At 45.5% G+C, this 24876-nt stretch overlaps 1 protein-coding gene across 3 annotated transcripts in view; it reads right to left on the reverse strand.

The window, feature by feature from the left end:
* Positions 1-4689: 4689 nt before the first annotated feature.
* LOC144147021 (high affinity cationic amino acid transporter 1-like) overlaps positions 4690-24876 on the reverse strand; it is a 75151-nt gene continuing 54964 nt past the window's right edge. For 2 of the 3 annotated variants that reach the window (XM_077679041.1, XM_077679039.1), the window contains 5 exons: positions 23198-23367; positions 17592-17761; positions 16625-16733; positions 16050-16157; positions 4690-4993 (listed from right to left, as the gene is read on the reverse strand). In XM_077679041.1, coding sequence (XP_077535167.1) covers positions 4968-4993; positions 16050-16157; positions 16625-16733; positions 17592-17761; positions 23198-23367 — 583 coding nt within the window. In that variant the 3' untranslated portion in view covers positions 4690-4967. The remainder of the gene's footprint in view (positions 4994-16049; positions 16158-16624; positions 16734-17591; positions 17762-23197; positions 23368-24876) is intronic. The other variant, XM_077679042.1, reaches the window with a different exon arrangement.

Genomic DNA, 24876 nt, shown 5'->3' on the forward strand with positions numbered 1-24876 from the left:
GTCGCCTGCGAAGCCTCGTTGGCGCCGCGAGGAAGCTCGGGAAACTCACTCGCTGCGTCTGCGTAAGACCGCGGCCGCAGGCAGTCCGCCGTGGCGTGGTCTCCCCGGCAGCGGCGACACACGGCTGAGCATGAGTCGAACTCGTGTCCGAAGGCCTCGCACCGAGGACACCACGGCGTCTTGCAGTCGGAGCGGTTGTGGCCCTCGCGTTCACACCGAGAGCACACTCTCTTTACGCCCCGGTTCTCGCACTGTACCTTGTATCCTCGCACAGACAGGAAGTTTGGAATGGGTGACGTCATCTCAATACGAACGAGACGAACGGCGTTCTCAATGCGCGGCCGACCATTGAAGTTGGGGTAGTGCACGCTGAGCACCCTGCCGTAGGGCGACAGGGCTGCTCCCAGATCTTGGTCGTTCATGTACCATTGGAAACGATAGATGGTGACGTACACGATCTCAGGACCTATGCATGTAACGGGGCCCGAAGTGCCATTCACGACGATGGCACCACCCTCGTTGAGGGTCTTAGCTGCAGCAGCGGACGAAACCGCGGCACAAAAATTCATGCCTCCTTGGTGCTCGAGGCCCTTGAGGCCGTGGGGACCGACGACGTCTTCGATGGCATCAATGATGTCGTCAACGGAAGCATCCTTGGGGGCATCAAGCTTGAAGCATTGCGCCTTGGGGACTAGTGGCCGGTATTTCACGGCAGCGGGTTGCATAGAGGCCATCTTGGACGGCGAGACGAAGGAGACGGGCAGCAAGGTGGCGGAGAGCGTCCAGAAGCACAGGGGGGGGGGGGGGGGGGGGGCTACCCAACGCAAAACGTAGGGTCGCCCCGCAGGAAACGAAAGAGAGCGCCAAGAACACGAAGCACGATGAAACGACGATTGAAGAGCCACGTGCTGCGCAGTAGTAAGGACGCACGAGAGTGCGCCCGACTACTCCTACGCCCAATGAACAATGAACTACGCCAAAGCTTCGAAAGAGGGGGGGGGGGGGTAAAGAGAATTTATTATAACCCACATATGAGGGCGCAGCGACTAGTGATAACAGCGCTGCCCTAAGAACAGAAAATTATCCAATCAGTCTGCATGTAACATGGTCATTATACACACTGCACAAAATTTTTGGCGTGGTTAACAAGCCACTACAAATCAAGTCACACAAACTTCACCAGTGTTCAGAAAAACAGCTCATAAACTAACTCAGCTCAGTACGGCACTAGAGAAACGCTCAGGATGTTACTCCTGACCACTATAAAGCACGTAGACCAACGCAAGAGGACGGCTTCTTCCCCTAGAGCTGCCAACTCATGCTCCAAATGACTCATCAGAATCGACCGGACACGCCACAGCAGTGGGAACATTGCCCGTTGCGGCCGGGCTCGAAGACATGCAGCACCACGATTTCTCCACAGAGCAAAAGCACCAGCGCACATCAGAAAGTTGACCAACACATCATTTGAACGAGTGTTCATTCGAAGTGTGAGTCCGAACATCCTGCTTAATATAGTGCAGAACGTTGCCGCTACACGACAGTGAAACAAGGCATGTTCTGATGTTTCAGTGTGGCCGCAGTGCGGACACCGTGCGGAACGCACAACGCCGAATCTCGCTAGACGATCACACGTCGGGAGAACTTCCCAGCCACGCAACCATCCGAAATCCCGAACATCAGCCGGAAGTGCCGCCGAAGTCAGCTGATGCCACCGGACACCGCGTGACCTTCCTATCTGTTGGTTGTCTAATTGGGTTATTGCCAATTTTTCGCACACTTCACTTGCCGTACTTTCCCTAAAACTTATGCTTGGCAAGGAAGACTGGAGATTTCGCAATGTTTTTATAACGTACGCGTAAAATGGCGGCGGCTGCTCAGCTGAAGGTCCGGCGATGTGCGCGTCATAAAATAATGACCGGGAAGTTCCCAGAAAGTACTGGAGCAGCGCCTTTCCTGGGTACTCGTCTCAGTCCACAAGGTCGATCACTGCCCTATACCGCCAGCACGCTGCTCATGGTTTGCAAACAAGGCAGACTAAAACCACCCATTGACTTGGGCAGCCTCAGCAGCGCTCGTGACACTGTTTCTGTTTTGCCCGCCCAGAAGAACGATCCAAACTTCGTTGCGAACTGTCGGGTGAAATGGCGCGGCGGTTTTGCTACGCGTGCTACATAAAAAAGCGCCGCCGAGACGGACGACTAGCTACCCACTGGACCCTTTATTCAGCCCTCAGGCTAAAAGTCTAATAAAAAGTTTTAAAAGAGGTGGAACCGTTCAAAACTTCTTGACCCGCTGGCACTGGTCATATATGTTCCCATTATTTATCGCAAAGAAAACTGCAGGTACATTTCAGGAAGTATATATGTACTTAACCGGCAGTCCCTGCGTTTTTTTAGTTCGGAATGCTCGTTGGGTTGGTTTTTACTGTAGTAAGTAATGAAAAAATGCCGTGGAAGAAAAAACAGGTCTGTTCAAAATGGTGCAGGAAAGCTCCAGCACGTGCGAGATGGCAGCAAACACGAAAAGAACATAACACCCACTCGTGTTATTTTCAGGCAGAACTAGAAACAAAAGATAAAGAAAGGTATGGCAGCAGTCCCAGCATGCGCGTGCGCTGCGAAAGCGGGAAAATCGAATTGCATTTAGCAAATCTGCGTTCAATTCATCAAGAGAGGAATGAGACAGGGAGGGTAAGACCGTGATGGGTGGTACCGAAGAGCGACGAACGGGTTACGTGCCAGAAGCGGCAGACGACAATCGTCTTTCGGTGAGATTCGCAGCGAAGCAAGCAAGCGCACCAAAACAGACGCTTCAAAAAGATCACCGCTTCCCCTAGTCGGAATCGAACTTCGGTCCCTCGCGTTATGAAGCCGATGTTAATCCCATTGCGCCACAGAAGCACACGTTCCTCATAAACAAAGAGTGTGCTGTAATCTTTGCGCTTCGCCGTTACCACGGAGGCTGACGTTGCTCGGCCTGAAATAAGTACACAATAATATAAAATACGGGAAAAGTCATGAATTAATGCACGAGTCACACCAAACTATTGACAAGTCCACCCAGTGTATCTTTATAGCACAGAACAGGGAGGATTTTAGAGAAGCAAAGGTCTAGCTTTGCCTGTAGTGCCAGAAAAAGCATAGTGGCGGCGTCGTGAACTACCGAGTATGCCCGCTTGATGGCGCTGTAAACACGGCTTTGTAAACATGGCGGATGCTTTCTGCACAGGCCGCTTGAGCTCCTTAATAACATGGCTGCCCTCGCACGGCGGCCGCCGGCTCGCTGCTCCCTGCCGGACTCGACTCTCCGCCTCCCGCGCGCGAAAGGAGCGTCGAGTCCGGCCGTGGCTGCTCCTGCTGGTTCATGGCTGGCACGCTGGCCGCGTGTTTACTTGCGCCGCGCTAGTGAAGTGATGTTACGCCAGGTGACCAGATGGCCTCGACTGGCACAGACCACAGCGAGCAGCAAGTGAGAACAAATCGTTTATTGACATCCGCAAGTTTACAGAGGCCAGGACATCATTTCATTTCGATCGCTGCAATTGTACGTCGCTTTCGTGACAACATTTTTTTTTTTTTTGCCATAACAACTCGTTCACTTGCGCTAAGATTTCGAACGAAGGGCACAAATGAGGTATTGACGGCGACAACGGTTTCGTTTGCACCGTCTTTCTAGCGGAGTGCATAACACTCACCTTCTGTTAGAAGAATCAAATATTCTGGCCTCGACAGCTGTCTTCCGATGCGGAATTTCCCACATTTGTCACTCCACAAGCACTCAATTCCCGTGTTTTGCCAGTCCTCTCAACAACTGATGGACGCAAAAGCACATAACAGCAATAACAGTCACGAAAACAGTGTTCCGCGCACATAGAAACGGTGGGCCGTTGCAGCGGTTTCAATTTGAATTGGCGGCTTTGTGGTTGCGAATTCAGAAACGAGGTGGTGCACCAGTCGGCTGTTCGTAAAAAGTTGCGTACATTTTTGCTCAACAGATGTTTGATGCGGAACTTGTTAATAATATTTTTAAACAACACATTGTAAGCGAACTGTGTTGGCTCTTTGAGTCACGGAATGAATGTTTTGTATTCTATACCAAAAGTAACCTTTCGCTTGCGCCGTCTGGTGGACTTGATGGTCGAAAACAGCGCTGTAGGTTGGTCACGTGGGGTGTCGATTTTTACGCCGCCTATAGGGAAACCAGGGAACGTCCAAGCTTGAGAGGCCTGTTTATAGGTATTTGCAGTGGCTGTGGCGCCCTCTCTTGACTACTTTCGGTTTCAGTGCCAGGCTGACACTGCAACTAGTCGAGAGAGGGCGCCACAACACCTTTGGCGAATTCCTGCTCCGTACTTGACAGCTCTCCCGTTTAATGGAACTGCTTTAAATTTTCGCAGAAAAGGGCACTTATGGCCCACGGTTATATAATTCTTTGGGGCAGCAATGTTTACTTACGTGCCTTCAATACGAATGCAGTATTGTCTTTCGTGCTGATACGTAAGCAGCAAAATAGAGATACGAGCTACTTCGTGAAAATCCATGAGCGAAACTTCAGCACAAACTGACACAGGGACGACAAAGGCAAACGACACCAGCGCCTCGTTTCCCTTTAAAGCCGTTTCCCTTTCTCGTCCCTGTGTCAGTTTGCGCTTACGTTTCGCTCATGGACACTTAAGCACACTTGAAATTGCGGACATGGTTTGTTATTTTATTTGATGAATTATTATAAAATGCAGTCCTCCCCACTCCACGCAACTATCTTACAGGAATAAGCTTTCTCTGTTGCTGGGGTGAACCTTTTCTCTAGTGCCGTCAGGTGTTCTTGCGGATGCGCTGTGCTCCGTGAGGCTTTTTGGGCCCCATTCAACGTGGGTGGTTAGCAACTCCGGATAGTTTGTGTCCTGAGGCATACAAGGCTCCAGCCTGACGGAGTGCTCTTGAAGGGCTCTCAAAACAGCGCTTTGGTCAGTGTTTTGGTGAGCTCGGAGAACCTGCGACGGATGCAAAGAAGAAATAAAGCAAAACAATGAAATGTTTCATACTGACTCGATACGAACCAGTTTGTTTCAGAGTACCCAAATTCACGCCACTTTTTAAAGGCATTAAAAAAACTTCGAAAGAAGGAGCTATCAGAATGCTGTTACCTTACCTAGTCTCTCTCCTGTGAATCGAAGACTGATTTGGGGGTCGAAATTTAACATCTGGAAGGCTTGTATGTGCTGTGATAACAATCTATGAACGCGCTCACTTCAAAACAAAAGGAGAAGCATCTTTTCGAACCCTCAGAAATGCTTACTACGTTAACGCCCCTTAAGTGCTAGAGGGTGCGTGTACACATACTCTGAGGGTTTGTTTCCCAATGGACGCCGAGGAGACGCAGAAACCGCACTCTAGATAGTTTGTAATTCCCCCATCCAGCACTTTTTAACAGCGATGTTGTTTAAGATGGTGGTTGGGCAGGCGAACGTGCGCAAGAAAACCTCACTGAACGGTGACGTCATCGGCCGCGCCGGCACCGCAACTTTACAGTAGCTTTGGCTCGGCGCGCTCGGGCGGGACTCGTATCGCAGCCTCGTGGTGCTGCGATACAACTAGTACAAGCACGGTTTTGGAAACGCGTCGGGTGACTCGGTCTATCGCTTGTTGCGAAGAGTGGAGCAATTTTGGTGATGCAAAGAAGCGTAACCCAAAATGAAAGAAGCCAAAGGCCGAGAAACGATAACGCGAGTAAACTTCTCAACAAGCGTTACACACGCCAGATGAGGCAAGACGAAACGATTTCACAAATTTCAGCAAACGTTGTCCTGCTGCGCCCTTCGTCACTCTTGGAGCTTCACTGCAAAGCCGGTGGGAATGTGTGTCTTGTACGTACTTTAATGACTGAGTGTTCATTGTTCTTTGGGGCGCTAGCGATGACACCACGCAGAATACTTGACCGAGCCTCGAAGCCTAACCGCACACAAAACTTGGCCGAGTCTACAAGTACAACCACGCATCAACTTATCCGAAATAAGAATAAGCTAGGCGCGGCCGCCAGCAACGCTGTGTGCCCAGTCTGCGCGCCACTAGAGCAAAGGTGCCCCAGCTGTTTTTTTTTTCTCTTCAAATTAACTATAGTCTGAAGTTCGGTTTGGGAAACTGCGAGTTTGCCGAAAAGATGTTTTCATAACGTAAGATTTGGAAAGTGAGGACGCAAAGAGATGAATCCGATTCAAACTCCCAGAATTTTAACCGGAGCTTCTGTGTAGCATTGTGAATTGGGTCGTAATAATGACTTTAAAGACCGTAATCTTGCTTGGGCTACATAAACGAGAGCATGTTGGTCTGTCTGTAAGTTCTGTACACCTGTCCATCTGCCTCTCTGTACCTCGATTCAGATGTCCGACCAAAAGTTAAAGGATTTTTGAACAAGACGTTTATGTAGCCGAAACATTTCCGAACTACTAAATGCCGTGGCAGTGTTCATACTTGACAACATTGATGAATAAAAAGAAACAAATACGCTTATTTGGGCAAAACCTAAAAAGAAGGATATTTCCAATACTGATTTAACAAAAATGCACGGCTGCATAATTTTCGCGATAGCAAATTAAAAAACACCACTTGAAAAAATGTTTTTTTTTCTCCCAAAATTAAGAAGGGCACACAGGGGGCCTCCTGGGTGCAGCATTCCAATAAATCCAAAAATAAAAAAAGCTTCCAGTATATGACGTGCGAACAGTGCAACGCGGCAAAGGCAAATTACCATGAGCCAATTTCTACTGTGTTTATCACGGCAGGAGAGATACGGGAGAGAAAGATTGCGAGAGGTGCTCAGGAAAGAGAAGAGAAGCAATAACGTGGCGTGGGCGGCAGAACAGTATCATCTTGCGACGATATTTTCAACATAGTTACAGGATACGCGGCGATTTTTTTTTTTGTGCACGCTAACCGGAAGGATGCACATAGCCATGTCACAACGATAAGGTAAACAAAGTAATCCATGTTCACCGGACTGAAGCAAGAATCCCAGACGGAGTTTCGTAAACGCAGGCCACGCACGAGTTTCCTGGAGCAGTAATCTTTGTGAAAAACTCACTAATACCAACAGTTCACAAAATTCATAACAATGGGCCACAAAGATTTTTTAATACAGCAGGAGAGGCAAACAAGAGGAAGACCTTAAATATGATGATAACATTCCCATTGAAATGCTCTTGCAACATCGATATTTCGTTTGAGGTAAAATAAATTCCAGCCTTTGTACACCCGTCAGGACATCCTGTGGACACCGCTTAACCATACGACGACGATATGACCGATCATTGTTTTGAGCACCAAAGGATACACTAGGGGTTCAAAAAATGGCAGCTTATCTGCTCCTTTCGTTGCAAACATCGACAAAAGACGATAGTCGACTGGCGCCTTGCCAAGTAAATGCCTCCCTTCTCTCTCCAGCTCACCTCTCATGCTCTTCCTGTCCCGTCTCGTTCCTCCCAAGATAACACGCTAGAGGTTTGCTCAAGTCAATCTAAATTTACCGCCTTCCCCTGATCCAAGTCGGGTGCCTTGATGGCAGCGCCCCCATACGGCCGAGACACGCGTAAATCGAGGCACCCTACTACAACGTTTATAGAACCACGTTGCCCTACTGCACGACCGTTAGAAGCGGAAGGTTGAACTAACCTACCGCAACCTTTCGTTGCTCTTGCCGTTTTATTTCTGAAATGCCTCCACGAGCTATAGTAGCGCAGGCAAAAGCAGGCAACAGTTTTCTGCAGTTGATGTAGCATTTATTTGCTATCGCAAAAACCGAGCATTTATAAATTTTTAAATAAAGGAACACTGCAAATATCACTTATATATTCATTTTCTGCCTTATATTTGCGTAATGTTTTATTCTTCAACGATGTTGACAAGTATGAACATTGACACCGGAATTAGACGTTTAGATTTGCCTGTCAGTATATAAGCCTATTTTGCAGCTCCTGTTTCACTTTAGCCGGGTGGCGGTATCGAGTCACAGGCAGACAGGCAGACAGACAGAGAGACCAAAATTTCTGCGTTTAAGTAGCCCAAGAAAGACTATAGTGTCCAATAGAGATTTTTAAACTCCGACATATAGAACAGTTGTTCATTGTTTATGTTGTGTACATAAAGATGAGAGAATGTTTTCTTGTAAATGGCAATTGTTCTGCTGTCTGCAAATCACAACGATCACCGTAGCTTCTGCGCCGCTCCAGAGTATTATTGCACCGCTCTTGATAACAAAAAAACTATTTACATTAGTAGCATCACTATCACACAACAGCGCGAGAATTCTTTATTTTTTCCACCAGTTCGATGGTACGTGTTCCGAGGCACTAGTAAAAGTGCGTGCGAAGGAGGACGAAAAAAGCCTCCAAAAAATCTGCAGAAATTCAGAAAATTCTGTACTGATGCGTAGTATCCCGATTCTCCCTGCCTAGAGTGTGAGTTCTTTACATCCGAATATGGCTATGAATAGTGAAAGACGCTGAAATATTTTGTTCCCTCTAAGTTTTGTTTTGTTTCTTTTCGCCAATGATATAAATTTTTACAAGTATAGGGATGAAGTACCTATAATTCGCTAATTATGCTTTTTTGCGAAGATGCAAGGCGTACTGCAGAGTTGGTCAGTTTACGCTATTTTGTATTCGTTATTGCAATGTTCTTTTGCAGTCTTTCCTCGTTTATTATTTGGTATTCTGAGGAGATGTATAAGGTGGGTATCTGTGATTAGTGAGACCATTTCTGCAAAATTTTTATGGTTGCGTTTTTTTATATTTTGTTTTTTCGGAATTCTGTCAAACCAATTATCTCCATTTACGGTATTACAAAGCTTCAAGGTGTTGCTTCAGCCAAATCTGCCTTTTTTAGGAAATGCAAGGCGTTAGACGGTTCCCCATTTGCACTATTTTTTATTCCTACATTGAATATTCTTTTGCAGACTGTTTTTGTGTAGTCTTCGGTGTTGCGAGAATGTATAAGAGGCATTGTATTGATTTTGTCAGGACATTTTTGTTAAAAAATTTGTTTTCTATTTGTTTTTACTTTCTGTTCTTTTTTTTTTTTCAAAAATCTTTCCGACGAATTATCTCCATTGAAGCGATTAACACGATTAAAGGTGTCACATCCGCCAAATTTCAATTTTTGCGGAAGCGCAGGGCGTTGCATGGTTCACCATTTTCGCTGTTTTTTGCTCGTACTTTGAACGTTATTTTGCCGACTTTTTTCGCTAATTCTTCCGTTAAAGGGTGATAAGTAGATGCATATTTTTTATTTTTTAGGTCGGTTTTGTAATTTTTTTGTTTTTCTGTCATTTTCCTATTTTTCAAAATTCTGTGCGACCAATTAACTCCATTCACGCTATTGTGCTAAAAGAAGTGTTACTTCAATGTGCATTTTTTGGAAATGCAGTAATCCATGGTTCGCCATTTTCGCAATTTTTTATTCCTATTTGGAGAGCCATTCACGCTATTGTGCTAAAACAAGTGTTACTTCCGTCATATGTGCATTTTTTGGAAATGCAGTATTACATGGTTCGCCATTTTTTTATTCGTATTTGGAGAGTTTTTTCTTGTTTGGCGGACTTCTATTTTTTATGCTTCAATTTTGGTGGAGATGCATGAGATGTATATGTTTATTTTGGGAGATCATTTTCATGATTATTGTATCATTTCTTATTTTTTGATTTTTTAATGTTTTGTCCTACAAGTTGTCTCCATTCCGGCTATTAAGCTATTAAAGTGTTACTTCCGCCAGTTATGTATGTTTGTGAAAATGCTGGCTGTTACAAGGTTTGATCCTTTTCGCTATTTTTATTCGAACTTAAAACGTTCTTCTGCGGACCCTTTTTTGTTCATTCTTCGGTTTTTAGATGCATGACATGCACAGTTTCGATTCTGAGGTAATTTTTGCAAAAGTTTTATTTTTCTATTTTTGTACTTTTTCGTCTTTAAAAATATTGTTCGACCAATTATCTCCGATGACGCTATAATAATGAATAAATGTCTTACTTCCAACCGGTATGCATTTTTGAGGGAATGCAGCGCGTTGTACAATTCGCTGAATTTCGCTATTTTTATTCGTATTTGGAACGTTCCTTTGCCGGCTTTTTTTTTGTTTTATCAGAGTCAAGCATGGAAGGACTGGTTTTATCTTCGTTTATTGATGGAGATGTAGAAGATGCATATTTTTGATTTTTTGAAATCTTTATTGTGAAATTTTTATGTTCTATTTTTCTGAACCCTTTGATGCCCAAAACGTTGTTCTTTTGCTTGAGCGCGTAAGACGTTTTTGTGATCTAAAAGGACTTCCAACATCATAAATATGAAGTCAGAAAATAAAAATTTGGTTCATTAGGACGGACACTGGGACACATTAGGCACTGGAAAACACTGGGCAATGGCTGCCCATATATCAGTTGAACAAGAGGGATACCTAGATCACTATGACTTATGGCTCAACTGAAGACCATAACGTAAAGTTTGTATTGCTATCATTTGTAATCACAACGAAATTGCGCCATTAGGGTTACCTCTCCCTAGCCCACTGAGCCACCCGGGCTCGATGCGAGTTGACACACATAAACAATATTTTTTTAGCACGCGGAAGTACCTGCTGCCCTCTCTTCCTTATTATTTGAAGGTCCCGGATCCTTTGCGTGTCGATAAATGATGTTAAATGTAAAAGAAACCACGAAGTGCGAGAGAAAAAAAAATATTGTTTGAGCTGTTGCTCCTGAGCAACACTGGGCATCAAAGGGTTAATTGTAGGTTTTTTGTAATTGTCGTCGCAAAGTTATCTTCATTATGACGATCAAATGTGTTACTTCCGCCAGTTATTCATTTTTTGTGGAAATGCATGGCGTTACACTGTTTGTTCATTTTCACTGTTATTTTTCGTATTTTCAACGTGCTGTTGCTGGAATTTTCGTTTAGTCTTCTGTTTTTTTGGACAAGATGAATCAGATGAATATTTTTGATTCCATCAAATCATTTCTGTAAAATGCTCATTTTTTAATTTTTCTTGTTTATTCGTTTCCCTAAATTCAGATTGACCAATAATCTATATTTACGCTGTTAAAAAGTATTCAAGATTAAAAAGATTGAAAAAAAAAGATGAATTAATGTTCGCCAGTTATGCATTTTTGTAGAAATGCAGGGGGTTACACGGTATGCAAATTTTTGGTATTTTTAATCGTATTTTGAACGCTAGTTTGCCGCCTTTTTTTTTTGTTTAACCTCGGTTTTTGAAGGAGCTGCAGTGTAAGATGCGTATTTTTGATTTTGTGTGGTTATTTTTGTAAAACGTTTATTTTTATTTTTTTGTATTTTCTGGTTTTTCAATGTTCGGTTCGACTAATTATTTCCATTCACGCTATTATAACGACTACCGTAAAATCCCAAGAGATAGCCCACCTAAGATTGAGAGCAAATCAAGTGAAAATATGACGTGGGCTAACTTTCGGTGTGCAGTAAAAAAAGTTGAGAAATGTATCGCAGCCAAAGAACGAACACGCGTTTATTATGAGCACTGTATTCATTCGTCGTCAAAACCGTCGAACGAACAGTCGCTCTCACTGCCAAACAATAGGTCGACCAGCTCCTCACGCACGGAGTTCGACGTGGTTGGCAGGGCAGCAGAAGGAGGGACCGCCGAAGCGAGCCGCTCATGAAGCTCTCCGTCTTCTGATCCATCGAGGGCTGGGTGGGTTATCTTTCAGTGTTTTTGAAAAAAACAGAAAATCCTGCCAAAAACAGGGGTGGGTTATCTTTCGGGGCTGGGGCATCTCTCGGGATTTTACGGTAATTGGGTTACTTCCGCCATTTCTGCATTTCTGTGCGAGTGCAGGTTTTTACACGGTCCCGGGTGGAGGGGTACTCGGCAAAGAATGCTAGCCATTAAAGGCAAAACACGTGCACAAAAGATAATTTCTGACAACTTAAGACGTATCTACTACTACTGCAAACGATGCCAGGAAATTAAGATTTTATTCCAATATCCCGCGTTTCATTGAAGTTTAGTTCACTCAAATTCATTCGTCTATCAAATTTTTGGTATGCCTACTACTTCCAAGTAATAATACATTGTTGTTATTCGTCACTTTCACTATTTCAAGCTTCCATTGATTGTAACTGCGATGGCTGCTCCTTGCGGTTCGAACTGACGGCTTTTCCTGCATTAAAAATTGTTCTCTGTGACCATTGCTGCCTTCCGCATGCATTCAAATTCGTACAGCACAGCATGTCCCACTATTTGATGGGCGAAACGACCTTAATTTTAATGAGCTTCTTGTCAATTGAAGGCGTCGACAGCCAGATGTTTTTTGCAATACCGATCGAATGTGACGGAAAGCCTCCTCGCCCGCTTGTTCAAAACTGATGAAGAGGTGGGCTGCATTCAATTCGTTCATAACTTCAAAGCGGGCGTTCGCACTGATGCTTAGTCCTCCATCTCCTCCTCGTCATCACTGGCAGGGACACGTTCCGCGCTTCTGATCCGAAAAATGGTGTCTCGTCATTTATCACACCACCGCACTCGCGTCTACATCGCAGTATTCGTCAAATAATACTTCGCGTCAAAACGGCCGTCGTTGGGTTTTAGATTGGTTCAACCCAGTTTCAGGTAATCTATCCCTTCTTATCTTAAGGGGGTGACACAGCTTCGTGTGTTGGCTGCAGATGCGTTTCTCTGGCCGCGTGCTAGATGTCAAGCCCACAGACGAGATGGTGCGTAGTCGGAATTATCTGACCCTGAACCCACCCGCGTTCGCATTTCCGTGATTTTTTATAAATAGGCCTCTATAAAGCTTATTCTTACTACATCCTACTGTTCCAATTTTCCATAAATCTTACATACAGAAGTTCCCATTGACGATATTTCACTGTATTGAGTGCGGTAACATTCTCCAACACAAGTTCAGCAAAACACACCGACACATATTGGCCTGAATCTCACCCCCCTGGCTAGCTAGAAAACCTCATCTTGACAACTGCGCACTACAAACTCGGCGTGATCCTTAAGCAACCTACCTCAAATTTGTCCACCAGTTAATCATTGGATCGCAAACACCTGCGCCCAATGCAGCTCGATAATGAAAATGCGCCTGCTTAAGCCGGGCGCACTTAAGCCTGAGCGCAACCCTAGCATTGCCGGTGCCAGTACATCAAACAAGCTTTTTTGTTGTTGTTGCATTGTTCCCTATATCTGAAATGGAACTCGCCACAAGTACAAAAGCGACCAGTGCCCTCCCACCTGAATATTACATGCTAAGTGGGGCCACTGTCAAGAAGTTCACATTGGTTTAGACAGCCGCCTCGGCAAGCAGTTATTTGTCTCGCAAACCACTTTTTATCAGTTTTGCTTTCGCCGCACCTCTTATTCAAAGAAAATGTTGTTCAAGTGTTTCAGTGCAGGGTACAGTAAATCCCCCTTATACCGAGCACGGTTATATCGAATTATTGGCTATATCGAACCCTTGTATAATTCAGGTAAAAATTACATGCATTTAAAACTTTTGTTATATCGAACGCGTTTATTTTGCTCACAACGGATATATCACATTCTCCGGAGCGGGATTTTTGGCTCTCCTTAGGCATGCGGGTGGCTTTCCCGCAATACATCGGCGCGCAATGGTGGCGCGGGTGTAGCTTGCGACTCCCGCGCGACCTCGGGCGCGTCCAAACCGGCCGTGGCAGAGTGGACCAGCTCCACGCATGCATGCCGTCGGAGCCGGAAGCGCCACATTTGGTGCTGCGGGCTCCGGTGTCACCGAACTTCAGGTCCCCACCACTCGCTGCCCGCACTTGCTCGGTTCGCTGGATTCGCCGTTATTCGCTTGTATCCATGCTTGTCTCCGCTCTTTTAAAGACGCCGAGGACTCCGTGGCCCTGCTAGGTGATACTGCAGTGCCATTGAGGGCAGCGGTCTTGTGCTCGTCGACTGTTTAGACACCGTGGAGCAAGCAGTCACCAGCAACGCGTTGCGCTCCAAAAAGCAGGCTACACTCACGCAGTTCTTTCACCCCAGTAAATGATTGTTTTCTTTCTGAGAAAGTGTCGTATCAATAGTGAACTGCAGGGTGGTAAGGGCTCAGCGCTAGCTCGTGACTCCGCCGGCAAGATTGCTCTCATGTAAGTTTTTTTTTTGCTTCACTTTCTGTATCAAATTTTTGCTATATCGAACTATTTTACAATCCTCGTGCTGTTCGATATAAGCGGGCTTTACTGTAAATATGGAATTTGGAAAATTATGTTGCAATCCCGCGGTGGTTGCGCAGTGGTGCAATCGAGACAGATTCAAATTATGCTGGGACCCACGAGAGGATATTGCAACCTGTCGAAATCGATTGTTTGGAAGATCTGATAGATTTCTTGAATGCACGACGGAAGTCATTAACTCTAAGGTCAAGACGCACTTGGTTTATACCCCCACAAATTCCGTACAGTAGTCCCACTGTCATTCGATATGCATAATATTGTGGCGAGGTGTAATTGAATTGGTTCTATTGAGCAACGGGATCAATGCCTGCCTCACTTTAAAAACATTATGCTCATATGTTCCCAAAGTAAAGTAGGGAAATCGGAGTAGGCGTTTAAATTCGAAGGAGTCAGTACGAAGCCCGTTTTGCCACGGCTTAGCAATATCATTATTCAACGCAGCTGGAACTGCTCCAGATGGTTCCATAAAGCACAGCGACATCGCGCAACACACAAATCACGAATACAACATACGACAACAGCACAAGACAACGTTACAGAACAAAAAACCGCACCCACCAAAAGCAGGGCAGTGATATGGCACGCGAAAAGTCAGACACGGAGGGGCGTACAAAGGGCCCAGGAGAAAAAAATGCGGGGCCCTGTACGCTCCCACCGTGGCCTCTAGGACTGATGAAAAGATTGGGAGCGAAAGACCCCTCCACTGCCAACTAGAGATGCAAGTTTTCATGAAAATTTGAGGTGCTTGAAAAAAACAGGTTTTTTTCTAGTTTTTTTCAGAAAATTACGAAAACTTGGAAAAAAAGACTTGTGCGCACACTGTTTTAAAAACCCGACACATTTATTTAGTAGCACTTTCCAGAATATAATTGTTTCATTACTGCACACAAAAATTCCAGCACAGCTTTCAGTTTCAAAATCAATGGAGTGGTTTCACGTCAATTCCTAAAGTTCCGATCAAAAAGTGCGAACAGTCGTCAATCCGTGTCTGATTCGGTTCCGCTTGCCACGTCGATTCTTTGCTGTGGAGCCGACGAAGCCTTCCGGACATTCAGGTTCGAGTGCACGTACACGAGCTTCTGCACGCGATCGCCTGAAAGCCGGTTGCGTAGCTTGGTGTGCACGTTTCCGAATTCCGACCAGTTCCTTTCGCAAGCCGCAGAAGAAGGGGGAAGGGGGAAAATGTTTCCAAACGTGCGACCGCGGACGTACCATAGCGGAAACTGGGTTATATTTTCTACGCTGAAGTACTCATGAATAGCTTGTTGGATTGACTGAAATAATGGCAGGGTAATTGAAAAAAGGTGCTCAAACGCCCATCCGTTCACTTCACTAGCGCAGCACTACTGTGCTGTATTGAATTTGGCGCAGGCGCGATATTGGGCGTTGCCGCCGCGCTAAGCACGCGCGCGCGCTATCTGATACGGCTGCCGTTGTATCGGCGCTAGCCGCTGACGCCGTGGTGCCCTAGCAGAGACTACGCAACTGAAGCCGCAGTGGTGTAATGTTCGGTTGTTCGGAAACAGCAAGGCTTGCACCCCCGTTTCCTGGCGATCACTCACGCGAAATAAATGGAGCGGTAAGAAAGAAGCACAAAAATAGTACAATTACTAAAAGTTAAACAAGAAACTTTCAAGCACGTCAAAAGGAGCTGCATAACAACACAATTCCGCGGAGGAGGGGGGGGGGGGGTACTGTGTTTTTTTCAATTTTACCTTAGTTGAAAAAAACGAAAAAAACATGTTTTTTTTCCTAATGCTTTTTTTGTTTTTTTTCAACTGCTCACATCTCTACTGCCAACACGACATGAGCTAAAACACCTCACCGTCTTTGGAAGAAATGGCGCACTCGCCAGCGACCTCCTGTGGGATTCGCGGCGGTGGTTTCCGTTGTGAGCTGTGACAGATGCCGTAGCCAAAGTATACCAGCATCCCTGCAGACAGAATATTAATTGTTGAACCTGGGAAATCTCGCAACTTCCCGAAGCGAGCTCGGCCATAAGTGGCCTAAGTGACTTAGCGATTACAGGGCCAGGCTGCAGCCGAGGGATCGAATTTTTACCACAATCTCGGGCTTCCTTTGTTACAGCGTGCACCGAACATAGTATATACGTGATTTTACTTGTAAAGAGCTTGTGTGTATTCCTCCCACATCATCACACAGTTTGCCTCAGAAGTAAATCGCATCTAAAATAGCTGCAATGGACATTTTTGACTGCCCCTATCGATTACAACAACCTCACCCCTCAAGAGAATCCAAGCACTAAAATTACGGCTGTATGCACAGGCACACGCAGTCACTTTGCTCTCTAAAAAAGTAAGTATTGCTATTAAACAACTTGAGATACACACTTCACTTAGACACGTATACCAAAGCAGACGACTGGCACTTTGCACTCACCAGCGGCCATCCAAATTCCAAACCGTGCCCACGTGGCAGCAGGAAGACGCATCATCAGGTACAGATTGACGAACATGTTGAATAGGGGGATGAAAGGCACCAGAGGAACCTGCAGAAGGGGCAATGAGGACCATAATGTGACATCCAAGGCTCAAGAACAAAGACGATCTTTAAAATACCACATACCAAAATATGAAGCGACCAGCAACACCCAATAACTTCAAACGTTCATAGGATATCCGGCGCAACTTATAGAAGTGAGTTCAACAAGATTCTACAAAAAGATGCACACCTGTATTGCCTTTACAAGTGCATTGAATAGGTAATGAAAGGTGATGGAAGCAGAAAACTAATGCTACCATTTATCTAGCATCGCTGGACGTGCGAATACGGAGCATCAGTAGAGATCTGCTCATTGGAAGCCACACTACATTAACCCATGACAGGTTTGCAACACGGCTGAAGCTAGATTCTTCCTAGGAGAAACCCTTGACTCCTTCTCTGCGCGTATAGACCAAGCCTTCCGTAATACTGCAGTTTGAGCACCGCTTGTAGCAACGCCCAGCATTTCTTCGCCTCTCGCATGAGCTCCTAATTGTTTAACGAGACGAGCCGAGCATATTACACTGACATGACTCAACGACGTTGATCCGAATGCACACTCTTCAAAGGTAACTTTTGCTTCATGCAGCTGAATGCGAGTCATGCTGTAGGATAGAAATATGTAGCAAGTATCTGGAGCACGAAACAGATCCCATGGCACACAATTTACAAAAACAAGTGGTTCGAAAACAAGTGCGGTCTTCTGAGGCGTCCTTTCTCTCGTTGTTTTTATGGTTGTTGAACATTTGTGCTAACACCCTCCAACTAACAAAACCTTCTTCCTTGCTCTACTCAAAGCCATAGAGAATGTAATAAATAGCAGCAAGCAAGCTACCTTGAATCTAAGCGTAGTCATCCTACCTACCGCAAACGAGAGGTGATCGGTTCCGGCTCTCGGCTGCCTAACGATGCAGAGGATGCAGAAAAGCACCACTACGACGAGGAGCAATAATGGCCCGATGGTGGATGCCGCCAGCGAGAGAAGCTTGTCTTCAGCAATCACCAACACTGCCGTCAGTAGCAGAAACAGGACACCTGTCGTAACAATGAGAAAACGCACAGGAACAACCTCCAAAATGGCATTGCAAGCGAAACGCGTGCTTTATTGCGATTCTCATGCTTAGAGAATAAGCTGCCAGTGACACAACTTCTTCCATCTCGACAGACGTCGCATCAAATCAGCGGGGATTCGCGGCTGTTGGCTGCCATGGCTAAGTCGAATTTTTGATGTTCTAGGAACCCTTGCCTCGTGCCGCCTATTCCTGCCTGGCCACCCGCTGTCACCACAGATGGGCACCGTCCTCGTCATCGTACAAGAAGGGCGTCATTCACCCCACCCTCTGACGTCACACCGAAATCAGCGCCACCGGACCCTTCAAAAAGAAACTCCCGGCACCTGTTCCTTGGGATTCGCGGCTGTTGGCTGCCATGGCTAAGTCGACTTTTTGAATTTCTAGGTAGGCCTGTCGCTTGCCCCTTTTCTTGACCTGTGTCACCAGCCTATGTGTGGCCGCTGATACCCACTTTGAGAAGTTTTTCTTTTCTGTGTCGAAAGAAGTGTCATGGGTGTAGACTTGTCGACGTACCGTGCGCGGATTGGCAGATTTGTCTCTTGCCGAGCGCGCACAAGCCCCACCAGTGCTCGCTTTTCTGCTGCGTCAATCCTTTTGCGCACTGTATGCCTGAGACCTTCGTTCTTGCTTCTAAGCACGGGCTTTGCGCTACTGCTCCTTTGCGCAGGCGATGTTGAAGCAAACCCCGGTCCTTATATTGATGACGTTTTAGCTCTAATAAGGGAATTTCACGGTGAAACAACGGCTACCCTGGCAGAAATAAAAAAATGACATTCACAGTATTACCTCACGAATTCTTGTAATTGAGGGTGACCTCAAAAAAATAACGCAGATTGAGACTAAGTTCGAGGGCGTAGGTGTCTCCGTCCGTGAAGCCAAATCGAGCATAACCAAAGGTAAACGAACTGACTGACGTAGTGGACGACATGAATAACAGAATGAGAAGAAACAACCTTATAGTCAAAAGGAGGGTTATGAGGAATCGGAAAACATAGTGAAAGAGTTCTTTTCCACATACCTTCAAGAACAAACTGGCGATATTGAACGCGCTCATCGGTTAGGTAAGCGGCGCCCCGACATTGATAGACCCATTATTGTTAGGTTTCTTAACTTCAAGTCCAAAGCCGACATTTTTCACAATACCCCCAAACTGAAGAACCTCGAGTACCCGAAAGTTGGGATAGATGAAGATTTCTCGCCTACAGTGCAAATAGCGCGCAAAACATTGAGGAACTTTGTTAAAGAAAACCGTAAAGGAAACGAACGCTTTTCGCTGCGCTTCAACTACCTTTACATTTGGGATCGCATGTTTCGATATGACTCAGGCGCCGACAGTATTGTCGAGGTAACCACTAACCGAGAATTCTCAACGGATGTAACAGACCCACAAGGCGCTATTGTACACGTCCCCACGTTACAACCTACTTCCGCAGATTGACAAGCGGTTTCACTTAATCGAAAATCAACCGCCAGATCCGATATATCAGTGCTGTTAGCCAATTTCCGAAGCATCTTCAGCAAGCTCGATAACCTAAAAGCACTTATCTACAGGTGTTCGGCTGACATAATCATTGGTTCGGAAACGTGGCTCTGCGACGAAATTTCAAACAGTGAACTTCACTTTCCTACACAGTTTGCCGTTTTTCGCAAGAACAGAGCAGTATCTAGAGGAGGAGGAGTTATTATAGTAGTTAAAAAAGAATTCCAATCGTTGGCTCTCGTTTACAAAACACCCCTCGAAATTATTTGGGCTACTGCACGGTCAGTCCATGTCACTTTCGTTATTGGCGCGTGCTACCGTCCACCCGACAGCGGTCCTGAGTATATAGACTTGTTAAATGATTCCCTCGAGTATATATCTGAACACTATCCAAATGCTGTACTGATTTTAGGTGGCGACTTTAACTATCCCGGCATCGAATGGTCGGCCTCATCCGCTCCCTTTAACAGTTCCCATCGCCACGATTGCTTGCGTTTTCTTCATTTGGCACATGTTCACCATTTGACCCAGTTAGTAGAAGAACCCACCCGGGGCGTTAATATTTTAGACCTGGTTTTCACTACCCATCCTGCGAATCCCCTCACCCGAGTTCTGGAAAAAATTAGCGATCACAGGGTCGTTCACTCTTCCCTTTCCATACCACGCGTAGACAGTGATAAGGTTGTGAAACACTTGTTGAACTATGCATGCACTGACACCGAGAGGATGAATAGAATGTTCGAATAATTTATACCCAGATTCGAATCTGATTTTGAAAATCGCACAACAAATGAAAACTGGTACCTATTTCGTGACACTCTGAAACGAATAGAAGAATGCCGCGTCCCAAAATTAACCGTCAGCTCTAAAATTAATGATCCATGGTTCACACGTGATGTAAAAAGATGTTTAAACAAAAAAAAAGTGCATTCAAAAAGGCTACACAAACAAACTGACCTGAGGACTGGCGTAGTTATAAAATATATCAAAGGAAACCGAAACTTCCATAAAAGAGGCCGAGGACAAATATTTCAACTGCACTCTACCCAACCTTCTTAAATCCGATCCCAAAAAATTCTGGCGTGTGGTCAATCCTAGAGAAAGTCCCACTGATTCAGCACTAGTGAACAATCAAGGCGACATCTTATCGATAGAGGAAAGCGCTGAACACTTCAATAATCATTTTGCATCAGTATTTGCGGACGACCTTCCACTAAATTTTCCGATGCCGGCCCAACCTAGCACTCTCCACCCTTTTCTTGCAACTACCGTAACCGAAAAAGGGGGTTGCGCGTGCTATAGGACGTCTTACTTGCAAAACAAGCCCGGGGCCTGAACGGATTAGCGCCAAACTTCTCAAATTAACCTGCCACAAATCAGCATACCTATTGACACTAATCTTTTCGCAATCGCTTGATACGGGCTGTGTACCGGAGGGTTGGAAATATGCTCATGTTAAACCTCTATTCATATCTGGCGAAAAGTCCTCTCCTAACAATTACCGGCCTATCTCGTTAACGTGTATTTCTTGCAAGCTACTAGAGCATATTCCTCACTCACACATTATAGCGCGTGCAAACAGAAACAATTTACATGGTTTTCGCCACAAGCACTCCTGCAATACCAAACTATTTGAACTGTTAACTGACCTCCATAAATCCATGCATAACTCTGTTCCTATTGATGCAATCTTTATAGATCTTTCTAAGGCATTCGATCGCGTACAACACAAACGTTTATTAGCCAAAGTCCGTAACCTTCAACTTGACGAAAAAACGACAGAATGGATTTCCGAGTTCCTATGCAACCGAAACCAACCAGTAAAATTCAACAATATAATTTCCAGAAAAAGCCCGAGTAAATCAGGTGTTCCTCAGGGATCCGTGCTTGGCCCTTTCATATTCTTGGTTTACATTAACGACATCGGATCTAACATTGCCTCTTCAATACTCAATACGTCTATTCGCGACGACTGTGTCGTATATAGGGAAATAACCGAACCAGCCAGGTTCATCTGTTTCATAAGGCAGCCAGGTTCATCTGTTTCATAAAGCAGCCAGGTTCATTTGTTCTTGTTACTGTAGTTATCAAAGCGTCTCATTACTGAAGCATAATTTGAACCTTCCTTCTCTTGCCGTGCGCAGAAAGTTGTCTCGCCCTTCCTTTTTTCACTCTTTGTATAATAGTGACATAACTTTTTCCCGAAGCTTCATTCACCCTGCTCCTTACGTACCTGCTCGAATCGACCATGCGCATAAGATTAAACCAATATCTTCGCGCAGTAATACCAGTTTTCACCTCTCTCTTTGTGTATAAACGAATCGAATGCCCTAATTCAGCCATAGTATCCCTCACTGATCCATCGCGTTTCAAATTTGTTTTATTGTCTTATTTAGAAGCCGGTGAAGATATGTAGCGATTCTTTTCGTGTAAGGTGTATTACGCGTGTTGACAATGTGTGATCCCTTCTTTTGGAGTTTATTACATGCTGTTTTGACTCACCACTTTGTTGCAGTTCGCTCACCAAATGTATAGTTGACACTGTTGTAACCGGTTTTTGTATCCCCCCTTCAGTAACGCCCTCTCGGGCTTTTAAGGTATATGAATAAATTAATAAATAAATCTACCTTGATTCTTCCCAGGATCATACCCACATGGCCATTACGTTTGGAAAGATTGGCTATGACACCAGCTTCTCCACATGCCTCTCGCCATACCAATTTAAGAAGCACCTACAAATGCCCCAGAAAGGACAAAGGCTGCGTGCTTATAGCACACCCTCCAATAATGTACTTTTACACAGCAGCGTCGACCTGTCGTCGAGTCAGCGCCTTATCACGGTACAAATCCGCAAAACAGTAAACAGTATCGGTACACGCAATAATCCCTGTCCAGCGTTAGCATCCTGGGCTGCGCTCCTCGCTTTAGAGTGGCACACTCGGTGCAATTTTAATTGTATGCGCCTGGCTTTGTTTGAGATAAACTCAAAAAGCGGTCTTAAAACTGTAATGTACAACTTAAAGTGACCTTGCAATGCTTTTTGAACGTTTGTAACTTTTAAATGCTTTTATAACGTTACAATAAGCCAATTCAGTACTCAAACAGGGTGTCAGAAAGCACTAATTAAGCAAACATTGTTTCTGTAGGCCCATAAATTAACTCAAAACTTGTTCAAAACCTTTTTGCAGTGCTGTATGCCCATCAAACAACTTAGAAACCTATTTTTCATTGGAAAACTTTTATTGTTCAGAAAAGTGGGGGGCTTTCTTAGTCCAGAAAGCCGTGAGCCAGTTCATTTTTTTTCTTCTTTGGCAATAGCCTATCTCAAAACTCATCCCCTTAACTAATCTACACGTTTAACATTAAACAGGAACCTGCCTGTGCCAAAACGAGACGCTTGGTTGCGATATTTACATCATTACACTGACAGCTCCCCCACTCGCTTGTTTCAACTGAGCAATCAATTAATCAATCAAACAGTTGTCTGCAGCACCATCACTTAAAGGGGCACAACGCAAGAAATTTGGGCATATTATCTAGGTCCCTGTATGCGAAACCCGAAGCCTTTCAAAGTTTTAAACATACGCGGAGTATCACATAACTACTATACAGTAGACAATCCTTTAAAAGCAGGAAGGTATGCTGCTTTTGCAAGATATTTCGTGGCTTGTGCAGTCAAACCCTCTAACCATAACAAATATTCACCATTCGGGCTCTTGCTCTACAATCACATTTGCGAAGAGGAATGTCACTGTCAAGTTTTGCCGCAGCTCCCTCTGTTTGTTGTCTCCCGAAATAACTGAACTGTACATGGCCTCTAAGGGCCCTTGGAAAAAAACGCATTAATCCGCAGGACACTAGGGCACCAGGCAACACTAAGAAACCGTGCTGGAGAAAGAGAATCGCCCAACGGCTCACCTAGGGCGAGGGTACAAGTCTTGACTATAAATGCAGTGGCATTCGTGGGGATGGAGAGGCCGTCCAGGTTAAAGAGCATCGTGGCTACGCCCCGCCGACCCTCTGGTTGCTCCTTCGCCTCCGAGCCGAGAACGCCGCTGGCAGCAGGCTGCTCCTGAGCAACATCGTATCTGTGCAGCGACCGGACAAAAAACAGTCGGTGTACCCTGAACGCAACTTTTAGACCGAAGCTGTCTTGGTCTCACTGATTGCATTGTCGTAGCAAATACGCACTGCAGGAAAGCCAACTGTACACAACGGGAGGGTACATGATGATGATGACTACGACACAAGAAAAAACGCGTACCGTGGTCGGAATAGAACGTGGGTCCCTTGCATTGTAAAGCCGACGTCCATCCTATATGCCATTCTGACAGGATCGACGATGGGTGAGGGGCGCTCATCTTTCTCGTGACAAATTTAGTTGCTGTCATCTTAGTTTGGACTTTGGCTGCAGCAAGTTTCCACTTTCATCGCTGACTTTTTTACTTTATTTGCAGTGTCTTTGACTTTGGCCCTTCGCCGTTTGATTTTCGTACGCAAGAAACCTTCGTGTTCCATCCATCGTCACCGTTACACAAAGTTGATGTGATTTTTTAATAAAAAGGCCTGAAATAAAGCGCCCTCTTCTCGGGCGGAGCATGTGCGTCCTTAAAGGTTAACTGGACTCAAGTTTTTTTTTTTTTGCCGTGATAAGTAGTCTATGCCCTTAAAATCACTATACTAAATCCTAAGCTTCGTAACCGCACAGCGCACTAGGTACCGTTGTTCAAAGTAGCTCCGTGAAGACGACGTTTGCACCTGGTGGATAGTCGCCGAAACAAGTTCCGAGCGGCCTGTGACGGAGGTTCGGGAACCCGTCCCGTAGGGCTCGCGCTTCTACGGCGACTTGCACGGCGGTCCGCCGGGCGCAGGAACGCGTTCGCCCGGGGTTTCTCTGCTACACCACCGCACCTCTACCGCCGTCGCCATCACATGCTTCAAACTAACCGCATAGGTAGCAATATCCGCCTTTTTTGGGGTTCATTAAAAGAGTTTAGAAGCCAAAAAACTGATCACATGCTTGCGAACGTTCTGAAACTAGCAGAACTCTTTTAGGGGCGAAGCTCCTAAAGCCATGGGTGTCCATCCCTTGTGTCTCGTGGTACGTGACCGCCGCATGCTTTCGGAGATGTCGCAAAGTGGGCCGCGTTGCACGCGCAAGAACCGGCTGCAACCGGCAGCGCAAACTCGACACCGGGAGCGCGAGCTTGTCTGTGTTCGCCAACGGAGGCGCGAGCGCACGTGCACTGCGAGGGGGAGATCACGCAAGAGATCACGCCATGAACGCAGGCAGTCGTTCTCGGAGATCGAACGAGACGCAAGGACCTTTGCTCGTTTCCTCTCGTCTTGTTCGGGCACAAGTTCGCCCTAAATAAAATTCCCCGCATTTCCCCGAGGGGAAGAATGTGGAAGTGCGAATGCACGAGTTGAATTTGCGCGGTTCGGTAATGTTCGCGAAAGAGAGATCACACACACACACACAACTACAAAGAAAGAAAGATGCATTTATTCACGGACACCTGTTTGTGTTGTCGTTGTACTTGATTGCTAGAGCGGATTTCAGCTTTGAAATTTCGTGTCAGTACTCCTTTAAGCGG

This window comes from Haemaphysalis longicornis, unplaced genomic scaffold (genome assembly GCF_048455015.1).
Source record: "Haemaphysalis longicornis isolate Haplotype H1 unplaced genomic scaffold, Haemaphysalis longicornis Haplotype H1 scaffold_7, whole genome shotgun sequence".
Taxonomy (NCBI): Eukaryota; Metazoa; Arthropoda; class Arachnida; order Ixodida; family Ixodidae; genus Haemaphysalis; species Haemaphysalis longicornis.